This window comes from Pongo pygmaeus, chromosome 1 (genome assembly GCF_028885625.2).
Source record: "Pongo pygmaeus isolate AG05252 chromosome 1, NHGRI_mPonPyg2-v2.0_pri, whole genome shotgun sequence".
NCBI classification, from domain to species: domain Eukaryota; kingdom Metazoa; phylum Chordata; class Mammalia; order Primates; family Hominidae; genus Pongo; species Pongo pygmaeus.
The window spans coordinates 228,530,087-228,548,409 of NC_072373.2; the positions used below are offsets into that span (position 1 = coordinate 228,530,087).

The 18,323-nt window shown below is 57.0% G+C and overlaps 2 protein-coding genes and 2 long non-coding RNA genes across 24 annotated transcripts in view; 2 read left to right on the plus strand and 2 right to left on the minus strand.

Moving 5' to 3' along the window:
• The window catches only part of MMEL1 (membrane metalloendopeptidase like 1), a 41,722-nt gene extending 40,848 nt beyond the window's left edge, over positions 1-874 (plus strand). For all 21 annotated transcript variants that reach the window (XM_054443583.1, XM_054443620.1, XM_054443553.1 and 18 more), the window contains one exon: positions 432-874. In XM_054443583.1, coding sequence (XP_054299558.1) covers positions 432-531 — 100 coding nt within the window. In that variant the 3' untranslated portion in view covers positions 532-874. The remainder of the gene's footprint in view (positions 1-431) is intronic.
• On the minus strand, positions 56-5,126 carry PRXL2B (peroxiredoxin like 2B). Its single transcript, XM_054441047.2, is given in 9 exon segments — positions 56-2,094; positions 2,468-2,586; positions 2,883-2,958; positions 3,061-3,124; positions 3,722-3,773; positions 4,220-4,424; positions 4,577-4,678; positions 4,680-4,892; positions 5,109-5,126. Coding segments are annotated over 9 exon segments (867 nt in total). The 3' UTR covers positions 56-2,076.
• A 309-nt stretch (positions 5,127-5,435) lies between these two features.
• LOC134739039 (uncharacterized) lies at positions 5,436-9,171 on the plus strand. The gene is made up of 3 exons (XR_010125431.1): positions 5,436-8,096; positions 8,468-8,602; positions 8,840-9,171. It is a non-coding gene; the product is annotated as an uncharacterized LOC134739039 (long non-coding RNA).
• On the minus strand, positions 7,282-11,513 carry LOC129010032 (uncharacterized). The gene is made up of 4 exons (XR_008492913.1): positions 11,341-11,513; positions 9,896-9,986; positions 8,034-8,158; positions 7,282-7,407 (listed from the first exon to the last, which is right to left on the minus strand). It is a non-coding gene; the product is annotated as an uncharacterized LOC129010032 (long non-coding RNA).
• Positions 11,514-18,323: the final 6,810 nt, after the last annotated feature.

The following is an 18,323-nucleotide window of genomic DNA, read 5'->3' on the forward strand; positions in this document are numbered from 1 at the left end:
CCCCCTCACCCCCACCCCAGTGGCCTGTAAGAGTTAAAGAAGAAAGCACAAAAAGTGGCTCAACAGAGACAGGTTTATCTTGGGAATAAACCTGAGAGGGACTTCTGGCCGATTTTGGTCAGGAACATTCTCTTACAGACTAAGGGCATTTAAGGGTTTAGGAAGGGGGAACCTACCGCAGGCTGCGAATGTTTCTGTGTGGAGACTTTTATTGCAGAGTTGGAATATCTCTGGCTGGAGAAGAGGTTATTCTCGGGATTGGCATGTTTCTGGTCAGATGGGGGTTCATCTCACGGTTGAAATGTTTCTGCTCATACTGACATGAGCCATTAGGCTGATGTTTTGGGCTGGTTTTTAATCACGGGGAACTTAAAATGGCCGTGTTTGTCCAAAATGGCAATGCTCCTGCTGTCACACCCACCCACCCACAGGGTACTGGGGTCGCTGCAGAACCTGGCCGCCTTCGCAGACACGTTCCACTGTGCCCGGGGCACCCCCATGCACCCCAAGGAGCGATGCCGCGTGTGGTAGCCAAGGCCCTGCCGCGCTGTGCGGCCCACGCCCACCCGCTGCTTGGAGGCATCTGTGCGAAGGTGCAGCCAGCGGCGACCCAGTGTACGTCCCGCCCCGGCCAACCATGCCAAGCCTGCCTGCCAGGCCTCCGCGCCTGGCCTAGGGTGCAGCCGCCTGCCTGACACCCAGGGATGAGCAGTGTCCAGTGCAGTACCTGGCCCGGAGCCCCCTCCACAGACACCCATGGGGCTCAGTGCCCCCGTCACAGCCCTACAGAGACAATCAACTGTGTCCTGACCACCCCTCCAAGGTGCATTGTCTTCCAGTATCTACAGCTTCAGACGAGCTCAGTAAATGCTTCAAAGAAATCAGAGGCCTTGCTTGTCTGGGAGGGACCAGGGTGGGCAAACAGGTAGCAGTGGCCTTGGGCAAAACAGCTGCCAGGGGGTGGGAGAGAGTGACAGCTGGGAGCTGACGGGGAGGGAGCCAGTTCCAGTCAAGTCTCCTAGGGTCCAATGCTAGGGCCAGCAGTGACCAGGATGCCCCCAAGTGCCCACCCCCAGGGACCACACATTCAGATGCGGGGAGCCCCACTGGGGCACCGGGGTACCTAGAGAGCTGCAGCTGGGAACTTGAAATTTTAGCTTTGTGTAACTGAAAGCCAGAGGAGGGGCTGAACGCAAAGGGACACGGTGGGTCACCTGCTATGCATTTTTAAATGGCCACCTCGAGGTGGGATTGGGGGCGGGAAGGGAGCTGGGAGACCCACAGGAGCCCACAGTGGTCCCCAGGTCTGGACTACGGAGCGCAGGGAGGGCTGCAGTTGTCATCGCCTGCATGGGAAGGGAGGGCCTGAGCAGGTAGTCTGACCTGGGAGGTAAGGGGCTCTGCTCTGGGCCTGTTAGGGTCCCTAGGGAAAGGTGGCAAAGAAGCTGGATGCACCTAATTAGACTAAGACCCTCCCGGGCCAGCCGCCCCACAGGCCATACCCAGCAGGTGCAAACAATGATTCTGACATCAGTAAAGGGCCTTGGGGCAGGCTGGCCCATCACCTGATCCCACCCCACCAGGTGGAATCAAGCCCACCTCTGCCCTGAAAACCCAACTCTCCTGAGTGCCTCCCACCAGACACGGGCACTGACCCCGACCCTGCTGGAGCTGACCCCACGCTCCTCTCCTGACGTGGGCTGGGGTCTGTCGCCTTTGAAGGGAGTGACAGGGCAGTGAGGTTACCATCCCCAGTGCCCCACAGGCCAAAGGCCCAAGGTCTCCAGAGACACTCGCAGAGCAGGAAGATGACACCTGGGACTCGCAGCTACCCCACCCGCCCTGAGGGCCCCAACAGTGAGCGAGTCGGGGGCTGTGGAGGATGCAGGGCTCGGAGCCCGCGAAGCAGTGCGTGCTCAGGAACTGCAGTTTTCATGGCTCATTGCTGCCCGCGGATCAGGAAAGGTTCGGCATCCCGGCCCAGCGCTTCCAGAACAGTTCTTCCAAGCGGACTTCCAGCACACCTAGGGCAGCAGACGCCACCAAGCTCCTCGGGGGCCAGGGCCTTCGCCTCCCTCACGCCTCTCTGTCACACTGCGGGGACAGCAGGGTCCCATGGGGCCGCTGGGCACTGGATCAGGCAAATGCCTGAGAGGGCCCCCTTGGACAATCCCCAGCCCTCCCGAGGCTGAGAGGACATGCCTCTCTACCCACCGCCCCACGTGTCGCCCCCACCTCTGAGGACAGCCCCGAGGTGCCTGTCCATCCAGCCATGCTGCCCTTCGGCCCCTCTCAGCCTGCCCCACTCTGCAAGTGGGGTCACAGTGGCATCCACATCCCAGGGCACAATTGGCATGACGCCCACGGTGCTGTGGCTCAGCTCCCAACCAAGCCGAGTGCTCCTCCCAGGGGACCTGGGGGCAGGGCGTGGGTTGGCAGGCAGTGCCCCCAAGGCCCAACAGTTCACCTGAGGCGGGTTGCTGGCACAGACCTCCGCAGAGATGCCCAGGACCTGCAGGATGTGCTCCTTGGGGACGTAGTCGCCTGGGGACTTCTGGACGAAATGCAGCAGCAGTTTATCACCACCTGTAGCAGCGGGCAGGCAGTCACGGCACCCTGGAGGCCGCCTGCACCTCACAGCCACGTACCAGGAGGAGGGAGGGCAGGGCAGCCCTGGCCAGCCATATCCCCCACCCGGCTACCCAGATGAGTGAGCTGTTCTGCCACAGCCCCGCTCAGCCCAGCAGACACGCAGAACCAGGCCACATTGCGGCGGAGGGGCTGTGATGAGACTGACAAGCCAGAGAGAGGGCCTGGGCTGGGCCACCAAGTTTAGCAAGGCCCTCCCTGAGGCAGTGGCTGGGGCCCCTCCCTCGACCCACCTTTGCTGACCACCAGCAGCCCTCCGCTCTGCAGCAGGTCCCCAGACAAGTTCCCCTGGATGCCAACAGCCTTGGCCTGTCAGGAGTGGGCACAGCCTGGGTCAATCCTAGAGGAAAGGCCCCTGGGAGCTCCCACCACCCCCCCCCCCCGGCCTGTACACCCTTGACCCACACAAACCTTGGCAGCCACATGACGCACGGGCTTCCCCAGAGCTGCTGGGAGGATGCTCAGGCTGTTGTACCTGCGAAGACACCAGGTCACTTGGCCAGACTCCGGAGAAGCCTGGGTCCAGAGCCTGCTCCAGTGTCCATGAGACCAGTTCCTAGGTCAGGCCCCACCCCACCCACCCACCTCACCAGGGCTCAGAGATGGCACAGGCAACCAGATCAGCAGCCAGCCCAGCCCACCGGCAGGTTGGACACCGAGCCCAGTGGCTGCTAGCCGAGGGCCCACAGAGGGTGCAGGGAGCATGGATGGGGCCCCAGGCTGGGTGTGCCCAGGGATCTGGCTCAGCTGGCAACTGCCAAGCAAAGGAAGCAGCCTGTGGCACAGACACCAGAAAGCTAGGATGACCCCTGATGGGGCATGAGGCTCCACCCCACGAGGTGGTCTGGACACCGAGAGTAAGCCCTGGACAAGGTGGCTCATTACAGTCGCCCAGCACCCAAGAGAAGGCCTGACAGAAGGGCGGGTCAACATTGCCACCAGAGCCGCCTTGCCCAGTAAGGCCCGAGTGGACAGCACCACAGAAGGCAGCAGGGAGAGGAGGTGGCAGGGAGTGGTGGGCACTCCTGGGCCCTCCACCCCACGCTACCCAAGGGTGCCCGCCCCCACTCACCGCTTGAAGCCCAGCTCCTTATAAAGCTGCTTGCTCTCATCCAGGTAGAGCTCTGGAAAGCGGAAGCCACATGTGTGTGCCCCAGGCCCAGAACTAGCCCCCAACCCACTCACCACCAAGAATCGCCCTCCTCCTTCCGACCCTCAGTTCCTCTGCCCACCCTCCGTGCTCAGCCCACCCCCCCAGGGCCGGGAGGGGTAAAACGGGGCTGAGTGTCCCCCCCTCCACTCAGAAGAGGGGCTGAGTCCCAGAGGCAACAGGTGGAGCCGGCGGGGCAGAGCTCGCCCAGACTCTGCTGCTGGGTCCAGGTCTGTGCAGGGCACCACCCAGCCACCAGCTGCGGGGCGGGAAGGCAGGGAGAGATGAGGGACGCTGACCCGTGGGCATATCAAGGCCGCTCCAGGAGACAGAAGGGCCGGGGTTGGGCAAGAAAGGGCCCCGAACGCCCTGAGTTTAGGGAAGGGTATCTGCGCCGCCGCGGCGTGGAACAGGACGCACCTCCCGCGAAGTAGTCGCCGTCCAGAAACTCCTGCAGACCCAGGGCCTCGGGCCCCACGCCCACCAGGCGCACGCCGTGCTGGTCCAGGAGCCCAGCGAGGCTGCTGAGGTCCTGGGCGATCCAGCGGCACACAACGCACCCGAAGCGCCGCAGCCCGGCCACCACGCACGCGCGCTCCCGCCACAGGCTCCGCAGCTCCACGGCCTGCCGGGCGGCTGGGTCAGGGGCGCGCCCCGTCGCCCCCAGCCCCGCCCCAGCCCCGCCCCAGCCCCGCGGCCCCCACCACCCCATCGCTGCCAGGACGCCCGGGCAAGAGCCAGGGACGCGCCCACCCTCCTGCGCCCACCCGGCCTCACCTCCCCGGTCACCGCATGCTTCAGGATGCACGCGCCCACGCGGGCAAGGTCCACCGTGCTCACGGGGGCCGCCGCCAGCCCTGGTACCCGGCTCCCCGACTCCCCGGTTCCCCGCTCCCGGCTCCTCGCTCCTGGATCCCCGCTCCGGGCTCACAGATCCAGCCCCAGGCCCCGCCCCGAGATGCCCCGCCCCGAGATGCCCCGGTCCCGCCTCTCTCGCTGCCACCGAGACCCCGCCCCTTCGGGCTCGTCTCCGCCCCGGGCCCGCCCCCAAGATGGCCGCAGCGCGCCCCGGCCACGCCTCTGGCCGCGCCCCCTGCCGCACCCCGAGCCCTGCTCCGCCCCCTCGGATTCGCCTCTAGTCCCGCCTTGTTTCCCCTCCTACTCCAGGCCAAGCCTCGAGATCGCGGCGCCAAAGCCCGGGTCCGCCTGCTTGGGTCCCTCCCGCCTCCTCAATCCGGGCCTTGCGGGACGGTTGCTGTCCGGCGTCCCGGTCCCGCCCCTAGCCCCGCCTCCCCGTTGGGCCGCAGACTTGGACCCCGTCGGCCATTGGCGCAGCAGGCGGAGCTGGGCGGTGCGGCCCTCGGCGCGCGGTGCGCCTGTGCGGAATGCGGCGGGAGGCGGGCAGCCGGTTCGGGGTGGTCCTGGGGGGCGCCGGGGGGCGGCTGGGTACGGCGGGCCCAGGGGTGGTCCAGGGAGCGGCGGGGGTCTCCCTGCGGGCTCGCGCGAGACTGGGCTGGATTCAGGGTTGAGGGGAGAGGGTGAGCGCAGGGGTCGCGGGCATAGGGGACCGCGGGGCGGGGGTCCCAGCAGTGGGGGGGATACGAGGGCTTAGCCTTTCCACGTGGCCTGGTTTTCGCTTGAAAATCCCCGCAAATGCGGCAGTATCTCAATTACACATGGACGCGATGTCTTTAATCATAAAATACTGTTCATGCGGTGCCGGTTGCATATCAGCTTTTAACCCGCCAAACCTTGGGGCGAAATAGACCCCGACGAGATAAGCACAGCTCCCAGAAGTGCACTGCGGGTCAGGCGCCTGGCAGATGCATCCTGTTCCTCCCCCACTGCAGCCCTGCTATAGCTTTTATCACCGAGTTGGGGTGAGGGCCGGGTCACAGCTTCACCAGGCCTGGGCTCCCACCTGGGCGGGCCCGGCCTGGCAGAGTCTGTGCTCCTGGCACGGGGCCTCACTCCCCAGGCCCCAGGACAGCTCCAGGGGCCTGGGCAGGCTGGAGAAGGAAGGGGAGCCCCCACACTGTATTCCAAATAAAGGGAAGCCCGGGGGGGTGCTGCTGTCTCTCCTGAGCCCTCGCCCTGGGGTGGTGAAGGTCCAGACTGGGAAACGAAAGTCATTACTATGTCAGAAAGGGCAAAAAGCAAAACGAGGAAGGGGAAGCACGAGGAGGAAGGAGCTGTGGCAGCTCCAGAGCCCAGGAGTGCAGCCCCCAGAGGCCAGGGCTACCCCTCTACCCTCTGGGGCTGTGCAAGAGGGGGCCCTTCTACCGTCTCGGGCTGTGCAGGAGGGGGCCCCTCTATCTTCTGGAGCTGTGCAGGAGGGGGCCCCTCCACTGTCTCAGGCTGTGCAGGAGGGGGCCCCTCTGCCGTCTCAGGCTGTGCAGGAGGGGGCCCCTCTATCTTCTGGGGCTGTGCAGGAGGGGGCCCCTCCACTGTCTCAGGCTGTGCAGGAGGGGGCCCCTCTGCCGTCTGGGGCTGTGCAAGCAGTGAGCAAGCTGCCGCCTCCTTGGGAGCTGGGATCCCAGACGGGATTCAGCCATTTTCAGAGACGTTCCCAGAAACGAGAATGCGAGATCAATTCCTCGCCTGGCATCTCCCACCAGCGCCATCGCTGCAGGAACCTCACTGGAAGCCAGCGGGCAGAGGAGAGTGGGAAAGGAGCTTGCAGCCTCCCAGCGCCAGTGATGCAGAGCAGAAGGTGGCTGGGAGGCTGAGAAACTGTAAGAAAATAGCAGGGCCAGCCCATGTGGCCGCTCAGATACATGCTATGTGTGTGTTTGCATATGTAGGGGCTGAAAAACTCCACCTCCATCCTTTTGAGGTCCTGGCTGGGCCCAAGAGTTAAATCAAGGTAAGACAGATCATCATGCCAGTGTATTTGATTCAAGTTGGATGTGGCTCGGGAGCCCTGCTAAGGAAATGAAGACCCGGTGAAGCAGACTCAGTCACTCGTGTGCTGAGCTGGACAGAGAACAGTGAGGTTTGAGGAAGGAGCTAGATGATGTGGGGGGCTGAAAAGGTGAGAGGCATTTTATCAAGGACTGTACAGCATTTGCTAGGTCTCAGCTTCTCATCCTTGAGGATCAGAGCTTTCTAGTGTAGGGAGAGCATCTTTCACCTGGGAATTTCATCTGCTTTTAAGAAACCCAAGAGAGATCAGAATGATCTTTTTGCACCTGTTATTGTTTTAACTGCCTTTAATTCCTAATAGTGACTATGCCAGAGCAGCCTATTTTGGGGTGGCACCTTCTTAACTCTGCATACTGTACATATCTGGCACACATCATTTAAAGTAAATAGATAGGCTGGCTTACTTTTTACTCAGGTGCAACATAATTCAGAAAAGTGCAGACATGCTCAGTAGACAGCTCTTTCTACACGCCTATTGACTTTCTTTCATCAATGACATATTGGTCGGCTCTTGCTAGGCTGTGTTGCCAAAACAACTCGCAAGCCTGGGTCGATCACAGCAACCAAGTTTCCCCTCCCACTCAGGTTTCTTGTCGGCCACGGGGTGGCTCAGCTTCTGACTGCCTCCTTCGTTCTGGGGTCCAGGCTGAGCAAGCTGTGGCTCTCTGGAACATGCTATTCTCCTTACCAAGGGAGGACACGGAGGAGAGATGGAGAAACCATGCCACACTCTCTCAGTGGCCATACACAGCTGGGATGTGTCGCTTGCACTCCCATGCCACTGGCCAGAGCAAGTCATGTGGCCAAGGAGGGGCTGGGAAGAGCACGTCCTCCTCCAGGTGGTGCCAGCTCTGGGACTGGGTTTTAGCTTTCCTTAGAAAGGAAGAACTGGCCCGTTACTGCAGCAGGGATGCTGACAGAAGACATGAAACTCCGGGGTCAGAGACAAAGGACTTTGTCATTCATGGCATGGCAGGCAGGTGCTCACCTGTGTGTTTAGTCTTATCCCCTTGCCCCCAGATTCCACGGGTGCCATGTGGGTGAGCCTGGGTGGGCACTGCACAGTGGGTTTGCATGGCCACTGAGGAGCCCTGCACTGGGGGAGTCGGCTGTTTCTGCAGCAAGCAGTGAGCAAGCTGCTCTTTGTCCCTAGAGGACTCTCAGGGCAAACCACCCTGAGAAATGGGGGAGGGTACTCAGGGCCTGCATTCCTGGCACACCCTGTGAGAGGTAGGGGGCAGGAGACACTCGTGGAGGACTGCCCTCTTAACAGGAGAAGCTGCCAGTACCAGAGGCCAAAGGGACTTACCCAGAGATTTCGCCGGCATCCCTGGGCTGCCTGGTGCCACATATGTGAAAACAGTCATTTCACGTAAGCTGTCCACTCAGTAGCATGCAGGTGGGAGGGTGTCTTAGTCATAGATGGGGTGGCTTCTAAAGAACAGAAATTGATTTCTCACATTTCTGGAGGCTGGAGATCCAAGATCAAAGCGCCGGCGTATTCAGGGTCTGGCGAGGACCCCTTCCTGGTTCCTAGATCACTTCTTCATGCTGTGTCCTCACAGGGCGGAAGGCACGAGGGGGCTCTCCGGGGCCTCCTTTTTAAAGGCACTAACTTTGGCCGGGCGCAGTGGCTCACGTCTGTAATCCCAGCACTTTGGGAGGCCGAGGTGGGCGGATCACCTGTGGTCAGGAGTTCGAGACCAGCCTGGCTAACATGGTGAAACCTTATCTCTACTAAAGATACAAAAATTAGCTGGATGTGGTGGTGGGCGCCTGTAATCCCAGCTACTCCGGAGGCTGAGGCAGGAGAATCACTTGAACTCAGGAGGAAGAGGTTGCAGTGAGCCAAGATCATGCCACTGCCTTCCAACCTAGGTGACAGAGTGAGACTTCGTCTCAAAATAAAATAAAATACATAAATAAAAGCACTAACCCATTCCCGGGGGCTCCACCCTCACTACCCACCTAAGCACATGCCGAAGCCCCACCTCATAATGTCATCGCATTAGGGATTCGGTTTCAGCATATGAATTGGGGGAGGGGACACAAATGGGGGAAATTGGCTCCACTGTGTGAAAATTGTCAATACTAAGGCAGAGTCACTTATGTCAGGACCCAAGCAAAACGGAGCTGGGAGGCCTCAACGGAAGGTCCCTCATGCTCGGGTGCCTACGATGAGAACTGTTACAGGGACTCCGATAGCACAGAACATTCCAGATCAGCTGCTCCTATGAAGACGTCTCCCCCGCAACAATCATGTTACCCATGAGTAATCACCAACCCTGCATTAAGCTCCTGTACCCAGTGAGGTTTATTCCACAACAATCTGTGTAGACTTCCTCTTCTCACCCCTAAAAGAAAGACACACCTGCGGTCCCCCTCAGCGTGCATATCCCAGATTGCAATCCCCTGCCATCCCCCAGTAAACTTTGTTTGGGAGAGCCAGTCTCTCTGCTGTTTATTTTACATGGACAAGTTGCAGCATCGTGGCCAGCAGCAGAAGTCCTACTAGAAGTCCTACTAGGCTTCTTGAGTCTGTGGGTTGGTATCTTTCATCAGTTTGGGAATTCTTTTATTTTATTTATTTACTTGTTTGTTTGTTTATTTTGAGACGCAGTTTTGCTCTTGTTGCCCAGGCTGGAGTGCAATGGCTCGATCTCAGCTCACTGCAACCTCTGCCTCTTGGGTTCAAGCGATTCTCCTGCCTCAGCCTCTGGAGTAGCTGAGATTACAGGTGCCCACCACCACGCCCAGCTAACTTTTGTATTTTAGTAGAGACAAGGTTTCACCATGTTGGTCAGGCTGGTCTTGAACTCCTGACTTCAGGTGATCCACCCGCCATGGCCTCCCAAAGCGCTGAGATTACAGGCATGAGCCACCGCGCCCAGCTGGGAATTCTTTTTTTTTAACACTGTCTCATGATGTCTCATTCTTTCCTTCCTTCCTTCCTCTTATTCTGGGAAGCCCCATACGCATATATTAGATCTTTTCACTAATGCGTCTTGTTGAGTCAGAGTCACGTAAGTCTCCTGTTCTCTGTTGTGCTTTTGTTTCCCACGGGTATTTCAGTGGCTGTTTGCACCGTTTCTGTTGCCCTGTCTCTGTCTCCCCTCCATGGTCCACCTGCCACCAGGTCCAGTCTGCCGTCACCCGTCTCATGACACTGACCTGCAGCCCTGGGATGTCCATTTGGTTCTCTCGTATATGTTCCAATCAGCTGTGGAATTATCCATCCAGAGATCCTGTTAGACGGCATTTCCTGTTTTTGGTAACACATTAATGAGTTATTTTAAAATACCTGTCTACGGACACTCACATCTGAGGTTCTGCTTCTGTTACCTCTGTTTTCTTTTCTTTTCTTTTTTTTTTTTTTGAGATGGATTCTTGCTCTGTCACCCAGGCTGGAGTACAGTGGCACAATATCGGCTCACAGCATCACTGCAACCTCCACCTCCCGGGTTCAAGCAGTTCTCCTGCCTCAGCCTCCCAAGTAGGACTACAGGCGCGCACCACCATGCCTGGCTAATTTTTGTATTTTTAGTAGAGACGAGGTTTCACCATGTTGGCCAAGCTGGTGTTGAACTCCTGACCTCAGGCAGTCCACCTACCACGGCCCCCTAAAGTGCTGGAATTACAGGCATGAGCCACCACACCTGGCCAGCCTCTGTTTTCTTTTGATAATGGCACACACCTTCCTGCCTCTTCTCGTGTTTACATCTCTGTTCTAGCCCTGGGTCCTACAAACCTTAGGGGAGGTGTGCCCAGTACACAAACACAAGTGTGTGCACAAAGATAGGTCATTGTCAGGGCGTGGGGAGATCTCAGGACCTGCATCAGACCAGGGCTTGTTCAGATGCTGGCTCTGGCACTGCCCAGCTGGGTCACTGTGGGTAAGTCACCACCTTGTCTAAGCCTCAGTTTCCTCACCTGTAAAACAGACCCTGGTAACCACCTTTGCCAACCACACACTCAGTTATCAGCCACTCTGGCCGGCTCACCTTGCTTCTGAGCAGCAGGAATCACAGCCCCGCTGTGGCTGAGAGGATGCTGGAGCACTCCAGCTCCATCCCAAACGGCCCCTGGCCCCAGCCATCCTGCCTATCCTCCTCCAGCAAAGCCCAGGATGTCCCCATGAGAAGCCCCAGGGACTCAACCAGGTGGGCAGGTTGCAGAGGACCCTTGGGAAAGGGCAGCTGTGTTTCCCCAAGTCCCACCCTATATACACCAAAGATGGGATTTGATCAACTTTCTTCATTATTATTATTATTATTATTATTATTATTATTATTTTTGAGGCAAGATCTGGCTCTGTCACCCAGGCTGGAGAGCAGTGGTGCAATTTCAGCTAACTGCAACCTCTGCCACCCAGGCTCAAGTGATCCTCTCACCTCAGCCTCCCAAGTAGCTGGGACTACAGGTTCTGCCTGGCTAATTTTTGTATTTTTAGTAGAGATGAGGTTTCATCATGTTGGCCAAGCTGGTCTTGAAGTCCTGACTTCAAGCAATCCCCCTGCCTCGACCTCCCAAAGTGCTGGGATTACAAGCCGAGCCACCGTGCTCGGCCTAAAAATTATTTTGTAATTGTGATAAGATACACATGATGTAAAATTTACCATGCAGAGCATTTGAAGATCAGTTCAGTGGCATTAGGTACATTCACATTGTTGAACCATCACCACCATCCATCTCCAGAATTTGTTGACAATCCTACACTGGAACCCTGCACCTATGAAACGCTAACTGCCTCCCCCAGCCCCTGGCACCCACTGCTCTACTTCCTCTCTATAAATTTGACAATTGTAGGCTCCTCATAGAAGTGGCATCATAATGGCCTTTGTCTTCTATGAATGGCTTATGTCACGTGATGTAAATTCCTCAGCATCCATCCATAGTGCAGCCTGTGTCCGATCTCCTTTTCAAGGCTGAGCACCTTCCACTGGCCCTGTCGGCCACATTTGCCTTATTCTTGTACCTGTTGATGGACTTGTGCGTGGCGTCCACATTCGAGCTCTCATGAACGCTGCGGCTGTGAACCTGGGTGTGCAAATATGTGCTCAAGTCCCTGTTTTCAATTCTTTGGGATCTATACCCAGAAGCGGAATGGCTGGATCGCATGGTCATTGTAGTTTTAATTTTTAGAGGAACTGCCCTGATGTTTTTCCACAACGTCTGCACCATGTCACATTCCCGCCAGCGGTGCACGGGAATTCTAATTTCTCCCCTTCCTCAGCAACAATTATTCCTCTCCAGGCCGGGCGTGGTGGCTCATGCCTGTAATCCCAGCACTTTGGGAGGCCAAGGTGCGTGGATCACCTGAGGTCAGGAGTTCGAGACCAGCCTGGCCAACATGGTGAAACCCCATCTCTACTAAAAATACAAAATTAGCGGGGCATGGTGGCAGGTGCCTGTAGTCCCAGCTACTCAGGAGGCTGAGGCAAGAGAATGCCTTGAACCCGGGAGGCAGAGGTTCCAATGAGCCAAGATCTCGCCACTGCACTCCAGCCTGGGCGACAGAGCAGGACTCTGTCTCAAAAAAAAAAAAATCTTACTCTCTGTGTTGGGGGCTTTAAAAGAAGCCGTCCATCCCGCTGGGCCTGAGGTGGTCTCCCGGTTGTTCTGATTTGCGTTTCCCATTTCCCTAATGCTTGTTTCAGCATTCACCGAGCCTTGTTTCAGGGGCATGGTGGCCATTTGTGTGTCTTCTCTATTCTAGTCCTTTTCCACTTTTTCACCCAGTGGTTTGTTTTTGAGGTTGCTGGAGTGTGAGGGTTCTTTACGTGTTCTAGACAGAATGCCTCACCTGACACATTTCCTCCCAGTCCATGTGTTGACTTTCATTCTATTCATTCATGTTTATAAAGCCCCGTGTATCTATTTTACACGTTTCTGCCTGTCCTTTTCATGTCATACCCAAGAAATCAAGAAATCACTACCAAGTCTAACATCAAGAGGCTTATGTTTTCCTTTGAGGGTTTTAGAGTTTTTTGTTTGTTTGTTTTGAGACGGAGTCTGGCTCCATCGCCCAGGCTGGAGTGCAGCGTTAGCCAGGATGGTCTCGATCTCCTGACCTCGTGATCCGCCCGCCTCAGCCTCCCAAAGTGCTGGGATTACAGGCGAGGGTTTCAGAGTTTTAGGTCATACATTTAAAACAAGCCCCAGCTCCGGCAGAGTGGAGCTGCCGCCAGGAGTCACAGCCCAGCGTCTGGAACGCAGTGGGGCACAGACTAGGGAAGGCCCAGGCCCGGGTGGGTCTTTCCGCTGGATCCTGGAATGTTGCTTAGGGGAGGCTGAGACCAGACTGGCAGTCACCTGTCTGGGAAAGCACCAGGCCCTGTGGAAGTCCCCGTGGTGACAGTCACGTCCTGGCCACGTGGGCGGGTGTGGGGGAGGGACCACAGGGAGGCGGAAGTCCTTGTTTTTTCCTGCAGCCGGGCACGGGCAGGACCTGAGCAGCCCGAAGCCGCGAGTCGCTGCCACTGCTCCTTCTCTGCCCGGTGCAGCCCCAGCTCAGGGGGTCTGGGCCGCCTCTGATCCCATGCCCCCACTTCACACTCGGGGTTCTGGCTTCCCCGCTGTGAGCCTGTCTCTCCTCCGTGGGACGGGCCAGCCTGGGCAGCCATCCCTGTGCCCACTGCCCAGCATATAGTGGGTGCCTCATAAATGTGGGCTGAACAGAGCCTGCCCCTGGGGGCACCCTCACTGCCAGGCATACAGCAGGTGCCTCATAAATGCAGGCTGAACAGAGCCTGCCCCTGGGCCCCCTCACTGCCAGGCATACAGAAGGTGCCTCATAAATGTAGGCTGCACAGAGCCTGCCCCTGGGCCCCCTCACTGCCAGGCATACAGAAGGTGCCTCATAAATGTAGGCTGAACAGAGCCTGCCCCTGGGTCCCCCGACTTCCAGACAGAAAGTAGGTGCTTCATAAGTGCGGCCCGAACAGAACCTACCCTGGGGGCCTCCACTTCCCTTTGATGGGGGCAGAGACCCTCTGCCGGGCAGCGGCCACCCAGTGCCTGGGACAGGTGCCCCCTTCTCCCATCCTGGCCTATCTTGGGGCGTCTGAGGGAGGGCGGGGCTGTGCCCCCCCACTTCACACTCGAGGGTCTGGCTTCCCCACCTGTGAGCTTGTCTCTCCTCCGTGGGAGGAGCCGCACCGTCGTGTTCACTTTCCGTGATGACCGTTGAGTGAGAAAAGATGACGGCGGCTCCTGCGTTTAAAAAGGAACCGTCCACGTAACTGCCGCAGGCAGGCCCCGTGCTCGGGCAGTGAGGCTTCGGCCCTGAGAAGGCCCCGACCCCACAGGCCTGGCCCTGGCTGAGAGGGAGTTGGAGTCCCCCGCCTGGGGCAGCCCCTCTGCACCCTGGGTGGTGGAGCAGGAGCTTGGCTGCAGGCGGGGCTTTCCTCCCAGCTCTGGGAGCCACCTCGCTGCAAACGCTGTGACTTCCAAGAGCCTCCGTCTCAATTTGACACTGTTGATCCTTTAGGTGACTTTTTTTTTTTTTTTTAGATGGAGTTTTGCTCATCGCCCAGGCTGGAGTGCAGTGGCGCGATCTCAGCTCACTGCAACCTCTGCCTCCTAGGTTCAAGTGATTCTCCTGCCTCAGCCTCCCGAGTAGCTGGGATTACAGGTGCCCAACACCACGCCCAGTTAATTTTTGTATTTTTCGTAGAGATGGGGTTTCACTATGTTACTCAGGATGGTCTCAAACTCCTGATCTCAGATGATCCGCATACCTCCGCCTCCAAAAGTGCTGGGATTACAGGCGTGAGCCACCATGCCTGGCCTAGGTGACTTTTCATGGTGAGATAACGCACAGGCATGGTGAGCAGCATGGCAGAGGACCTGTGTGCAGGGCCCTGTCTCCCCCTGGGGGCCCCTTCATCTGGGAAATCTCTGCTGCAGGACAGGGATGCTGTGTCGTCAGGACGCAGGGCCTCTCCAGGGCACCCGGGCCTCCTCTGAGCCTCTTTGAACTCCAGGACAGGGATGCTGTGTCGTCAGGACGCAGGGCCTCTCCAGGGCACCCGGGCCTCCTCTGAGCCTCTTTGAACTCCAGGACAGGGATGCCGTGTCATCAGGACGCAAGGCCTCTCCAGGGCACCCGGGCCTCCTCTGAGCCTCTTTACACTGTTTGGCTGCGTGCTTTCTTCTCTGTGGCAAAAGGTACATGACGTTTTATTGACCAATTCAGCCATTGGCAAGTGTGCAAATCAGTGGCTTTAGTCCATTCGCAATGCAGCTGGACCCCACCCTTTCCTGATTCCCGCAGGCCAGGGCTGAGGGCGGGGAGGGACCTGTGCAGCAGCCTGAGACCGGCTGTCCAATGGCAGAGCTCCCTTCTGGGAAAGCCATGGGTCCCCTGGGGCCCCATGCTGGATCCCCAGCAATGGTGGTTCACATGTCTCTCCATCTCACTTCCCGTGCAAAAGCGACACAGGTGGTTACAAACCCAAACAATGCAGACGTGGAGGAGACAGAAAGTGAAAATGGTTTCTGAGCCCCTCCAGCCACCCTCTGGGGACACCAGCCTGGCGTTCTTCAGACACAAGCACTCCCTGCAGCCAGCGTAGTCGGTGCTCACTGGAGGGCTGGCCAGGCCTGGGAGCTGATCCTCTCAGCAAAGTTCAGCCCCAGGGATGAGCTCAGCCGGAGAAGGAGAGCTCTTTGCCTCTGGGGCTGCTGCCCTGGTGGAGCCACGCCGGGAACCCGAATTCCAGCCGAGACAGTTCTGGACCCAATTGTGTCTCCCCTGATTTTCTGTGTGGAGACTTAAGCCCCAGTGATGCTGCATTTGGAGGTGGACTTGTAGGGAGGGAGAGACACCAGGCACCCTCTCTCTGCCCTGGCCAAGGGGAAGGCCGGGTGAGGACATAATGAGAAGGTCCCTTCTGCAAGCCAGGAAGAGACGCTGCCTGGAACCAACTCTGCCTGCGCTGGCTCCGGGACCTCTCGCCTCCAGGACTGTGGGAAAATGCTGCCCATGGCTTCAGCCACTCAGGCTGTGGGACTTTGTCCTGGCCAGTTGAACAGATTAACACAGCCAAGAAAAGTGTACACATATGGGCAAATATACATACACAGAGAAGCAAACAGTGCTGGGTGGAGGGGACACCAGACCTTGAGGAAGTGAACCCAGGGCAGGGCTGGGCCGGGAGTGGCTGGGGTGGGGAGACCTGGATTTGCCGGAGCCCGCCGTGGAGCAGGTGGAATGCGACCTCATCAGAGCCTGTGACTATCAGGGAAGGAGCGGTCCGAGGAGGCCCTAGCAGGCTGCCAGGGGCAGGGCCCCTATGGGTGTCAACGTCTTCTGAGAGTTGGGCACAGCCTGAGCTGTTCCCAGGGTGGGGCCGGACCTCCCAGGGGCTTCGGGGCTGGGCCAAGACTCCTGGATTCATCAGGCTACAGCCACACCGGGGTTGTGGGCCACGGGTCTGTTGGGTGCAGACGGACCCAAGGGATGGACAGGCATAGGACAGCCTGGTACCAATTCCCACTTAGAAACATCACCTGCTTCAGGGTCCATATGACGTCCAATAAAGCACACCCGCTGTGAGCCTGTGAGCCTTGAGCCTGGCAAGTGCCTGCCCTCACATAACCACCATCACTTTTGTGATGAAGACATTTCCAACAAAGTTCCCTTGTTGAGCTTCTATGGACTGAATGACGTTTCCCCCAATTCACAGGTCTAAGCCCTACACCCCCGTGTGACTATGTTTGGAGATGGGGCCCTCAAAGAGCTGATTAAGGTGAAGAGACGTAATGATGGCCAGCGCTACACGGGAGGAATGGTGTCCTTATAGGAAGAGGAGGCGCCAGTGTCCTGGGGCAGAGGGACAACCCTGTGAGGACATAGGGAGCACGTGCCATCTGCAGGCCCAGGAGGGAACCAACCCCACCTGCCCCTGCATCTTGGACTTCCAGCCCCCAGAACCATGACAACATTGCGTTTCCATTTCTTGAGCCCCCAAGTCTGTGGCCCTTTGCTTTGTTTTGACACCCCAGCAACATGAGCCCCTTCCCAACCCCTCCTCAGCCCTGGCCCCATCATCCTTGACCTCGCTGTCCCTGCACGTTAGATCTGCCTGTCCCAGAATTTCACCTGAATCACAAAGCGTGGCGCCTAGGGGCCTGGCTCCCTTCACGGGGCCTGATGTCTGCACATTCATCTGCCATGCAGTGTGTGTCCACGGTTCATTTTGTGTTGCCACGTAGCATCTCATTGTGTGGCCGTAGCCCAGTGTGTTCATCCGTTCACCTGCTGGTGGGTGTTGCAGTGGTTTCCAGCTCTTGGTTATCACAGAGAAAGTGAGTGTGAACTTCCGCACACACGTTTTACTGAGGACAACTCCTTCCATTTCACTTGGTTACTAGGAGTGGACTTGCCGGGTCCTAGGGAAGGTGTGTGTTTCTCTCTCAAAGAATTTGCCAAACCGATGTCCAAAGTTGTACCATTTCAGGCTCCTGCCAGCAGCACGTGGGAGCTCTAATTACCCCATGTCCTTCCCACACTTGGTATGGTCAGAACTTTTCCTCTCCATCACCGTGATGGGTGTGGAGTGGAATCTCACAGTGGTTTAACATCGTTTCCCGAATGACTGTGGACATTGACCACCCTTTCATGGCCATCGGAGCATGGCTTTGGTGAAGTTCAAATCTTGCCCATTAAAAAACAATAGTGCTGTTTGTCTTCGTATTGACTTGTAAGAATTTTCTAAGAAGTGTTGTGGGAATTGTCACCCAGTGCGCGATTTGCCTTTTCATTTCCTGGAAAGCATACTTCAAGAGCAGGAGTCACTAATGTCAATGAGTCCCAATTTCAAACATTTTCACTCATGGCTCTTGTGTTCTGTGTCCTGTTCAAGAAATCTTTGCCCACGTCCAGGTCACAGATATTTTCTCCAATGTTTTTCCCAGGAAGCCTTATAGTTTGAGCTTTACATTCAAGCCTATCGTTCGTTTCAAGCTAATTTTTTGTGTCATGTAGGTAAAGATTAAGGCCATTGTCCCCTGTCATTTATCCAGTATTCCAGAAATTGTTTGCCAAAAAGACTGTCTTCTTCGTATTGCATTACCTTGACACCTCTGTCAGAAATGTTTGCATCATCTATGAATGGGTCTCTCTGGCCCCTCCTGTTTCATTGACCTGTTGGCACGCCTCATGCCCGCCCCACTCTCTCTCAGTGGCTGAAGCTCTACAGTAAGTCTTTAAGTCAGGAAATGAAAATACTCCAACTTTGCTCTTCCTTTTCACTATTATTTCGGCTGGTAAATGTCCTGTCTGTTTTCATGTACATCTTTAGAATCAGTTTCTCGATTTCGACAACCAAGCCTGCTGGAATGTTGACTGGGATTGCATTGGTCCATTTGGGGGAGAATGCGTATTTTCCTCATACTCAGTTTTCTGATGTATCCACATGCCATGCCTTTCCAGTTATTAGAACTTCTTTCACTTCTCTCGGCAACGTTTTCACTGGCCTTGCGGGTATTTTGTTAAATTTCCCCTAAGCATTTCCTGTTTTTTGATGCAAATATGCTCTTGTTTCCCTCATACTTCAAATTCCAATGTTTAGTTTTTAAAATATCGGCCTTGCAC